This window comes from Teleopsis dalmanni, chromosome 2 (assembly GCF_002237135.1).
Source record: "Teleopsis dalmanni isolate 2A chromosome 2, ASM223713v2, whole genome shotgun sequence".
NCBI classification, from domain to species: Eukaryota; Metazoa; Arthropoda; class Insecta; order Diptera; family Diopsidae; genus Teleopsis; species Teleopsis dalmanni.
Genome location: NC_051847.1, coordinates 200,433,215 through 200,445,412, shown reverse-complemented (window position 1 = coordinate 200,445,412; position 12,198 = coordinate 200,433,215). Strand labels below are relative to the sequence as shown.

Here is a 12,198-nt window from a genome sequence, read left to right as displayed (position 1 = left end):
ATTTTAGTTACGACACGGCATATTATAAAATCATCTATATATATGTCTAATGCCATAATATATAACATAATATATATCATTTTACATTAAACTTAATTTCTTCTTTCAGTTTCTTCCTCATTAATCAAACCTAAGATTGTATAAGGTATATCCTCTGAATAAACAGTAAAAAAGATCTCTGCTTATATTATCTGTGCTAGGATATAAGAATACATGAAAAAAAAAAGAATTGAGACTATTGAAGAAGCGATGTGGAGCCAAGGACAGTAACACCGGTAGGCAAACATTATGAGAGGTCACAAGGTTTAAATATAATTATCTAACCATCATAACTATAAATTGTTAGATATTCTTAATACAAGCTAGAAGCATTTTATTTAAAAAAAAAATAATAAAAAATACTACGATTAAATATTTAATGTTTTTAAACTGTTACATGAACACATGTTTTAAATAACAACCAAAAGTTAAGGTTATACAGCAATATACAGCACAATTTATAAGTTCTCTTGGAGAAATGTAGATAATTATTATTTCTAATTAATTTTAATTATATTGAAAAATATTTAGCTTATTATATAACACTTAGATTGCCTAGAGTTATATGGGTTCAAAATTTATTTTAATTAAAAATTGTATCTAGTCTAACTTATAACTTAATACATCTGAGGCTAGTTTCGCTCTATCCATTTAAATTAAAAATGCATTATTAAAACTTTTACTAACTACAACTATAATTAATTGTTTAACTGATTTAATTGTGTATAATTAATAAAATAATTGATTCATATTCAAGATAATTGTCTCCTGGAAAGACAAGTTGATGTCTCTAAATGTAATGTGATAAACCTATATTTTGCAATAATCAGAAATTCAATAAAGTTTATATTTTAATAAATTAAGTAAATTTAATATACTTTTTAAATGCATGTTAAAATTATCATATTAATAATATGATAATATTTAAAAATTAATATTATTTATTTTTTAATGAATAAATATTTAAAAACAAAGTGCAGGTTTTACACTTGACCGGTCTCTCAAACTTTTTAACCTTATCTTCATTAGAACAGTAAAGATTTTCAAGGTTTCTCATTTGTTAACAAAAAACTATCGAATATACCCATTGTATCTGAAGAACTATAGACGATATATTTAAAACGTGATTTACTTGTTCTATGCAGTAATATGGACTTAAATGGATGACTGAAATATATTGGCATTGTTATTCTTCGTATTATAGGCAAAATTAGTAAAACTGAATAATGTTGTTCTTTATCAAATCTAATGTTCAAATGTTTATAAAATATTAAGTAGTTTATACAAGTAATTAGAGTGCCGAAACGTTTCTGGTACAAGGCTTTGCATATGCTTTATAAAAACCTATTGGTTGTTATTGTACTTGTACTTAGTATACAAATTGCTATAACTGAATAACATTTTGTAATCAAAGATAAATGGTTTTGAGAGGTAAAGGTGTTTTACATTTAAGTAGAGGTACATCATTTGAAGTCTACTTCTAAAACTCCACTGAATGATATTACTACAAATTATATTGCAAGGATATTGGATTCTATACTTTTATCACACTTTCAAGGGTATAGAGTTTCATTCTTATTTAAACTAAGTAAATCTAATAAACTCTTTAAATTCCTTAATCATACAATTTACCTATTTACCATCCTATCTAATATTAGCCATTTTAAAAAGAGTAAAGTGAGTGCAAAAACATTTCACAAACGGTACCATGTGAAATAAATTTTTCCTTGAATCAATTATATAAATGACTTTAACGGATATTAAATTCGATCCAATAACGCTGATAGTAGTGAATATTACTCAATAATGCAATAATTTGACCCAATATGCTAATATTACTCGTATTTCTACAATATATGTATGTCAGAAAAGAAGAATGGCTTACTTCGGAAATTTGCCAATATCCGATGCAGCTGCATGAACCGCTTAAAATTATATCTAATAATAGTTATTTGTATGTATTTTTGAATTGAATTTATTTTTCGAGTTTAATTTATTTTTAATCTTTTTTATTTAAGGTTTGTTTTATGGCTATTGATAGTAAAACCTGAGTTAAAGAGATTTTTAATTTTTATAAAAATACTTTAAAGTTTTCTGGTGTATGTGTTTGTGTATACGCGTGTTTACTATATTTATGTATATCTTTTATATAATGTATTTACGTCAAACATTTCATATTTTTTAATAGTTATAAAAAAATATTCAAATAACTTAAACTAAGCAAACTCACAGTAACTTCGTTCATAATTGTTTTGAACAATTGCTTTTGCTAAAGATTTAAGTTGGTTTTTAAATCCCTGTGTTTTATATGGTACCATAATGAGGGCTTAAGTGGATTTTTAGGATCGCTAGTATAACCTAACATAACCTATAAAAAAGGTGCCTTTTAGTATTAGCATGTATTGTCTTAGTCCAAGTATTATGAACACGTATTAAATGTTAAAATTTTTATAGAAAATTACTACCCTATATATTAAATCATTTTGATTAAAGTGCCTCCAATTCAAATAATGTTTTAATGTTCTAACTTCTTATACGATAGTTTTTTATTTGTACTATGAAAAACTAGGCAATTCAAAAATCAAAATCTGTTGATTTTCTAACTCGCTGTACCGCGAAGCTTTTTTGCACAACAGCTAAGAAATTGTTTCCTTACCCCAAATGGTAATCTGATTACAACAAAAACAAAAAAGGCTAAAGCAAAAGGAGCGATTAACAATAACAGCATGATGTCAGTAAGAGAAAGGCCGCCAGCGAGTGTTGTAATTAATATGCGCTGTAGTAAAGCAAAGAAAAAATTTTTACATACAAATTTTAATTATAAAGTTGAAATTATTAATTGATTATAGAGAATATTTCGTATTGTAATTATAAGTGTAGTAAAGATAAAAGAGTGTTTTAAAATAATATAAGCTAAATTAATAGTTTTTAAAATCATTTTCGTTTCTAATCGCATCAAAGATTGACGCCATTTTCGGAATTTGTACTGTGTATATAAAATTGTACAAAATGCCGGTTTTCTTAAATATACAATTTTGAAATATGTAAAAATAACTGTACAATATAGTTAAATAGAATTGTTAAAATATAAAATAGTTATTATATTTTATGTTTGAAATTTTGTCGTGAACCTGTAAATTTAAATTCGTATGATTCCGCTAATAAATAACATTACATATGATATTGAATCAACTTTTTTCAACATAGCAGCAAAGCAGCGCAGCAGCAGAATTATTGATAATAATTGATGTTCAGAGTAGCGTACAAGGTAAGTCAATTAATAGTTTTCTTTACATGCAACAATTGCATAGAAAAATATTTTTCGTTTAATTTAAATTAAATTTTAACGATATCTGTTTTATAAAGTGATTGTTAATAAAACATGTATAAAAAAATATTAATAAAATGTTAATAAAATTATAATAAAATAAATATGGTAATTGAATTCTTTGAGTGTGATGAAATGTTAAATGTTGGCAAAGTTATGTTTTATAAGTTTGAAAAATCAATTATATCCCAATAGTCAAATAAAGCTTAAAATTAAAATTTAATTATAAAATTATTTAAATTTATATAATTTTAATATCGTATTAAAAATATTACATTACATTACGTATCATATAAAAACAAAGTACTTTAAATAAAAATAACTTTTGTGTTGTACTTTAAATCAAAGTGTGGGGAATCAATCAATCCCTCGATTGTGCACTGTGGTGGAAATGTTCTTCTATTTATCAAAATAAATAAACAATTTATTTATCATTTAAAATGTTTTGTCGAAAAAAAATTATAAGTTGATTTAGATTTGAATATAACTTTTTTATTTTAGTATAAGTCAATTTAATAAAAATGTCATTTAATAAAAAGTATTAAACATTTTATATACATTATTTTTTAGCAAGTATAAATACTATTAAGTCTTCAACTTGACCAGATTTAATTATATATATGTGAGCACATATTTGCACTATTATTATTTATCAGTTGTAAAAGAAAATAGCTGGTTTAGTTTATAATAAAATAATAATTTAAACTAATAACAACCATACAAGTTTGATATAAGGGGCGTACATTTATATGTGATTGATTTAAGTGCGATTGATTTATTAATTATCTACTCCGATGCAAGTTAATTTTCATATATATATATATATATATATATATTAAAAGTATTGTATTTGCATATTTAAAATACACAATAAATAATCCAAAGTTTATAACTCCTACTGCTAATTTCTGTATATACAGATATATATATATATATATATATGCAAATATTTGCAAAATGATATATTGTACAACATCATTTAAAAGAAATGTAACCATTAGTTAGTTTATTATATTTCTTATTTCATTTTTTTTTTTATTGTACAACATTATCTAAAACATTCATCAATTAATTTATAATTCAAAGATAACAAAACTGCAAAATATTTCATAATATACATTAGCACGAATATCATATATATTCATATATATGTATGTATGCACATAGCACTTCGCAACAAAAATACATTTCTTAATAATTATAAATTAAGAATAAGAAAAAAAATACAAAAAAGTTAATTATTTCATTATTATTGTCTTGTTGCAGTAATTAGTAAATGACATTTAAAAAAAAAATAAAAAAATTTCTTAACTAATATTTAATTTAAAGATGTCCACATGGATCGTGAAGTTAAATGTTGTATATGAGTATCTATTTTCCCGTAAATATTTTATTAGTCAATTACAAATTGTTTTGCTTGCAAAACAATAATTTCTTTGTTTTTATTAAATGTTTTATATCTCTTTCTAAAATTTAAAAGTATTTTAAATTATTTAAGTGTTAAAAATGATTGCCACAATCGCCAGCAAGTCAGGCATAAAGCATTTGAATTTAATTTTTGAAGACTCTGTCTAGAAAACTATATACGAAGCCATTATTTATATATCCATATGTTTGTAAGCTTCAGTAGTCTCGTTGCAAATTTTTATCTGTTCGTCTTATTAGTTACTATCTGTGAACTGTATGCTCGTTTGAGTATCTACAGTTGTTGCTGCCAGTTTTGGAACTACGTAATTTTATGACCAAATGATACATGCTATAGTTACTCTTTACGAGTGCGATATCTTAAATGCCTCAAGTTGCTGATATAAGCATTGTTTCATGTTCGTACTTCACATATGTTTATATGAAACTAAACTTAATGAATATCTCACAGTAGATATGTATTCATCTGTGTTATTGATTTTATTTTTGTTTATTTCTTAATCTGCAATTTTTCTTTTACGTCTTTTTAAAATGAAAATTGCTTAAGATTGAAGCCTCTTTTAAATGTTTTCAATTATATGCACGAATGTATCTTAGTTTTATGTAACAGATTAGTAAGATTTTCATCATAACGTAATTGTATAAGAAATGCAATTAAAAAAACTTAAAACTGACCAATCTAAATAGATTGAAATCAATATCTGCTTAATATGAAATAGTTCTAATGCTATTTATATGAGATAAACATAGCTTTTGCTGATTAGGGTTCAATTACGTCAAACATATGTTGTAGAAATATGTTTATGTACAGACATTAAAAACAAAGACTGACTCATAATTCCTTGAGATTATCCACATTTAAGCTTCATATAAAAAAATAGAAAAAAGTTTAAAATAAATGTTTAATCTCTAAGGAAGCTATGACAAATAAGCAGTTTTGAAATAACTAAATTTAGTTTTCTCACTAAATGGCAAAACAGCTGAATATAATTCCTAGTTCCAACAAACTATAAAAATTGCAAGACATATAATATAATAGAAATTCTAGTAAAATGTCTATATTGTAATTACTTAGAAACGTGATTCTAGTTTAATGTTTATATTGTAATTACTTAGAAACGTGATGAGGTAACTAGCCCCTTCTTAGTAAATATTCCATGAGAATCCAGTGAAAACCGCATGATTTTATCGAAATGTAAGTTGACCTATAAAGTAGTAACTCCGCAAGATAATACTTATAGAATTGCTGACAAAACTGTTTAAGTTTATAAGGGTATTACGTATATTCTAAATACAGTCAAACTTACATAACTCGAATTTCCTAAAATTTGAGCTAAATAGGAAACTTTAACTCGAAGCCTCTATAAGTCGAACCTTTTTTATGTAAAATGGTACTACGTGTTATGGATGTTTGACTGTATTCCTCATCTCCAAGTTATTACGCTACGAACCTTACGTTATTACGTATCATTTTAGTGAATTAGATGTGAATAGTATTCAAATGAAGAATTTCGAATAACTGAATACTTAAATCAAAAGTGACAAAAGTAATACTAATAAATTACAAATGGCTATCAGTTATTTAAAAGACTACAAGGAAACATTTTTTCAAAACAATCTATATAAAAATATTAGTTACTAAAATTCAAATTTTGTGTATGTAATTAATAATTAGCTAGACAATTCCTTCGCAGTAAATTGTTTTTCAATTAGAGAGTATTTAGGTTGTATAGATATGTTTAAAAAAGATTTTTTTTTCGTTAGAAATAATCAGATAACTCACATTTAAAGAATGAATTTTCAAATGCCTGACTACCATACGCTCTATTTATAATACATTCTAATTATAATCCAACTTATATCCCTACAAATATCTATCGCATCAAATATAGAAGTTCGAACCAGCATTAAATATCGATATATTTTAGTTCTATAATTATTGTAAATATTTTATTTTTTGTTTTATATTTTAAACTTTAAAATACAAAACATTATATATACCATAACATTATATATACAAAACTTATTTTTATTGTATTAAAGTAACAATTTTTAAAAAGAATATATAAAGCAAAGCATCTTTTATTAAATTAATTTAATTGAAATAAAAACATTTTTGTCACAATAATATTTTTTAAAATAAAATAACTTGTTATGTATATACTTATATAAAAAAACTTGATTTCATATAAAAAATTATAATGTACGAAACAAAAAACAATTTTACTTTTTGTATAATCAGTAAAAATATATCTAAATAAAACGATTAACAAAATTTGTTCACAAACAACGAATTATGCAAATTAATAAGTAATTTAAAATAAAAAAGATTTTTTATTTGGAAAGAAGAAATTAAATTTCACATTAATACAGGGTCGCGGTCATCGTTAATTTAAAATTCTCAAAAGAAAAAAACATTTAAATTACAAGCATTTGTATGCAATGATTGTCACACTATAAACATTACATAGTTTTAAAAACATGATCTACTGCACGTGTATTCGACCATTTTAAATCATATAAACACATATTATGGTATCGATTTATAAAGGTTATAGAGCACGTTTACACTCACGCAATTACTTAAGAAATGTGCAGCTATATGTGTTGTTTTTCATATAAAATCTATACAAAAATGAGCTAATTATTATTCGATAATTGTAAATGTAAACATAGCATTAATCTTTATTGTTTACTGAATACATACATACATATATTGGTTTCTGTAGAACAAGATATAGAGCTAAATAATACAACATATTACGCTTGTCATAATTATCTTTGTAGAACATGATCCTAATGATATATATAGAAATATGGAATTATTTAAAAAAACATCAATAAAGGATTTTTTAAATTTTATTGGAATAAAAAGTGACCTATAGCCAGCAAATAAATAAAAAAAAATTATTATAAAATACAGGTCGATAAACAAATTTAAAGTTTAATTAGGTTAATGAAAGAATATAACATCCCCAGCCAAGAATATGTCGGGAATTAATTAAATGACATATATCATTTAATTAACTATATCATTAAATACCATATATCATTAACCAGAAATGTCAGATATACATATATATAGTACCTTGGCTGAATAAATTTCTGTTCTATCGCTTTCGGGAATTCCTTTTTCATTTAAAACCCGAAACAAAAGAGGTTGAAAAAGTGAATCATTTACAATTGAATTAAAAATTGCTAAGTCCAACAATTTATTGCAGTTTGACTATAAAAAAGAATATACATGGTTAAACTGTTTTCTATAACAGAATGTTTGAAAGGAGATATCACTACTTGTGAGATTTACATAATCAGGAATGCTTGTGACTTTATTATGCTTTACACATTATGCTTTGCTACACTGAGAACTTTCACCCTATTTTATTCCATTTAATTATTACTTCAAATAAAAACTTAACGTTTCAAACACCATAAACTGTAGTAGCCTATTCTCTCTGATAAATAACACGACCGTTTTTGAACTGTCTTGCTTCTTGTTAAGCTAAATGGTTTCAGTAGTTATTTTTGTAAAGTAGTTGGTTGCAAGTAATATACATACGTAGCATCAAACGCAAAATAACTAAAAAATAATGTTACAAGAACTACAGCTTAAGCGCCAGTTAACAGCACTAAAGAAAAGAAAAACGGTAATGATTTTGTAATATTTCTGGAGGATCAATATTAAAAACAGAAAATTTTTACCAACTTAGAAAAACTAATTAATGATATTATTTAATATTTTTAAATTTATTAATTCAATCATTTAATTAAAATAATTCATAAATTTTCTTTGGGATAATCCATAGAAGAGATTACACGTCGTCTAATTTATATTGTTAAGCAAAACATATTATTTCGACATATGTAAATTAAATTAAAAATTTACTTATCATGTTGGTCTGCTTTATAATAATAGGAATTACATAGAATACTTTAATGATCATTATCATAATACCTTGAAGTTAACCAGAATTTAGTATTTGTTGTGCTTAACCTTTGAGATATAAAAAGGCAGAGTGTCACGTAGCAAAGTTAAGTAACATATGTAGATACATATATATAAGCAAATTTAAAAATAGAAAAAAAAGACATGCAGAATAATCTTTTTAATATATATATATAAATATATATGTTTACATATATACAATATTATTTTTAAACATTATTATATTGCTTACTAATAGTTAGCTATATATTTAAAGAGCTGTTTCAAATTACAACAGTAAAATGAGTCGTACGAAAATATTTTGTAATAAAAATTAACATGTAAATAATGTAAAATATTTGACGAAGTAATAAATAAGTTCTTTATATAGAAACATATTAACTAAATACGTAAATATAATAACAGAAATAATACATTCCAAGCAACAAAACTACACGAACTTCTAATAGAATAAAACTTAGACAGGTATCGGCAATCAAAACTTTTATTTTGTAGTAAAATTATAATAATATGGTAACTGCACTTTTGAGGTCAGCGATCAAAGAGTTGTAGTTGAGAACAAATTGAATATTTATTAAAATAAAAAGTAAATAAATAAATAATTTGGAAGAGATCTAAATTATTTGGGGTCTCTATTCTTACCCACTTCACAAAGTTGTTATCATTCAAAATTAGGGACTTTGTCAAGTTTATAGACTTGCTAGATTGGTTTACCTTTACTTGAATGGAGAAGTCTTGTCTTTTGGCGTTCTTCATATGCTAACCTCTAGTTTGTGTATGAACAGTGTTAATCCGGGTCATTAGTTATGCTCAAGTAGGCTTAGGCACAAGGCCGCTATTTCAACCTTGCCTGACCTAAATATGTTAACAGGAATAATATATCTTAAGCAGCAGAAGCTGCTCTATTAGATGACAAAAAAAATTTGTTTTATCATTTTCGGTTTCAGAGGATTACATGAACAATACATGAACAAATTCATAGAGGTTACGGTACCGTTCTTACTGCTATATAAAACAAGAATTGCTGCAGATGTACATTTTAAGATTTTATACAAGATTCATGAAATCTTTCATATTGGATTGCTATAGAAACTCAAAAAACAGTTACACTTTCCTTTGTCTTAAAATCGTATAGAAACGATCGTCACTTTATATCCAAAATATATGAGGAAATATATTAACAGGAATGATATACCTAAAGCAGCAGAAACAAAAGTATCAAGTATATATCAATAGTACCTTAGGTAACAAAATCGCTGTCCTATAATTTTCGGTCTCAGAGAATTACATGAACAATTTAATAAATTTATAGATGTTACGGAAGGTATACTGCATATATGAGTTATTCTTGTGTGAAGTATAAGATTCATGAAATCACTCATTATGTACTACTTTATAATCTTAAAAAGCTAGTACCCTATCCTATCCCTAGTATAGTAACGACCGCCAATTTGCATTCAAAATAAATGAGAAAATATATTGTTAGGAATGATATGCCTTTAGTAGCAGAAGAACGACAATTTCTGTTGAAATTGGAGCTAGAATGAGAACAACTATTCATTCTTCTTTAAATAGTTCAAATAATTGGCTCTCTCTTGTATATAAGGTATACTTTGCTTTAATATTAATTAGGATATATTAAACTAGATATTTATAATATTCTGTTTATCACCAGACTTCAAATAGATTAGTTCTTTCTTGCATTTTAAGTATACTTTTCCTTATGATTAGTTAGGATAAATTAAACTATAAATTTATAGTAATATGTTTAGTGAACTGAAAACAATGTATTATATTCATTCGCTATGCAAATTTTGAAGTAATAAACAGATAAAAAATAAAAAAGATTTTATAAACTCACCTTTCTGTTGCGAATCAGTTTAGCCAAATCCACAGCGGGTATTTCCAGCAGATGACTACGTATTGGCGGCAGCTTTTTACGGTTCACTTTGATGTTGGTGAAACGGCTGTAGGGTACAACAAACCAACTGAAGACGATCATGGCCGACCGCAGAAAGCGCCGCATGATGTACCCCATAATCCTGGAACAAAGTAGCACAGCAATTTTGGCGATTTTTATTAAAACTGGGTCACGAAAAAAATATATATATTTCTTTTGTTTTTTTTTTTTTTGTATTTGTATTTAGCAATTTAATTACTGCTAGATTTAATAACTTAATAGTTATTAATATCTGGCTAAATATACTATTTAATTTTATATTTTATGGTAATTTCCTTTCTTCAATTTGAATTATACTTGAATATTTGTATTGTGAAGCATTGTAGGGATATAACACAGACACACCACAGACATAATTGCAAGATCGTTTTCGAGCTGTTGTGAGATACACTGCAACACACTTGCTTGCTGTTAAGGGATTGTGCAATATGCTACATATGCTGCAACCGTTGGAGATTGAAATAAAAATACGTTGTTGTTGTTGCACTTTTGCTGTTGTTGTTGGTTGTGCTTTTGCCAACTTGCACAATTTACAACTCCAGTTGGCTTTAACAGCCAGCCAAAAGTCAAAAAAAAAAATAGGTATGCGAAGATCGGCCAGCACAACTTCTGACACACAAGTGCTTTGAGCGCAGGGAACGTTCAAGCGACGATCGCTGAGCAAGTGTTGCAGTTCCTGGCGATTTTGTTGCCAGTTGTAGGCAGCAGCAACAAATATGTGTTGTGAGTTTTGTTGTAAGTTTACTAATTGCTTCGATTTGTTGTTTTTTCTTCTTTATTAATAATTTTTTTTAGTTAAACACATTGCTTTAGGAATTTTTTGATTCGTTTATGAGTGTTGAGTTTATCATTTTATTTTTTTTCTTGTGCCACATTTTTTAACTTATAAGTGCAGTTAAAAATACAATTCAAGTTGTAGATTTGAACACCAAACATTTTGTATCTTTTATGGTCTGCAGTAAATGCCTTAAGCACCTTAATTGCTAGCTTGTTTTATTATTTACATTGTTTTCTTTTTTAAGAATATCTATGAAAACCATTTAATTAATTTTTTTTATATGTATATATGGTATATATATTTATTATATATATTATTAAAAAGTAATGTTTTAAAATTGTTTACATAAATGTATAATTAAAATTATTTTCAACGCCTTGGCGGTTTTCTCATTAAAATCTCAGCGTTTTAAAATAAACATTTTTAGTTAATTATTAAATATATTTTCTCTTTTGATATTTCATTATTTTGCTTTTGCAACTGCAAAATTTTATGCACAATTTAACACAATTTGATGCAATTCTTTTTCGTTTTAAAGAAACCGAAGCTGAAGTTTTGAAACAAACCATAAAAGAAACGCTTTCAACCGCACGCGGCGTCACAACCTCAACGCACGAAATACGCTGTACAAATAAAATAAGCGACTTGTTTGCAAATACATTTAAGCGCGACTCTCTTCATCGAACCCAGCACAAAAAATCTATATGGGTTTTGTTTTGTTG

The 12,198-nt window shown here is 25.6% G+C and overlaps 1 protein-coding gene across 1 annotated transcript in view; it reads right to left on the bottom strand.

Annotated features, from left to right (window-relative positions):
* Positions 1-11,732, bottom strand: part of LOC119685681 (fatty-acid amide hydrolase 2) — a 28,872-nt gene extending 17,140 nt beyond the window's left edge. Inside the window, exon 1 of the mRNA XM_038100038.1 lies at positions 10,600-11,732. Within this exon, the coding sequence (XP_037955966.1) occupies positions 10,600-10,776 (177 nt within the window). The 5' untranslated portion in view covers positions 10,777-11,732. The remainder of the gene's footprint in view (positions 1-10,599) is intronic.
* Between the last annotated feature and the right edge of the window lie 466 nt (positions 11,733-12,198).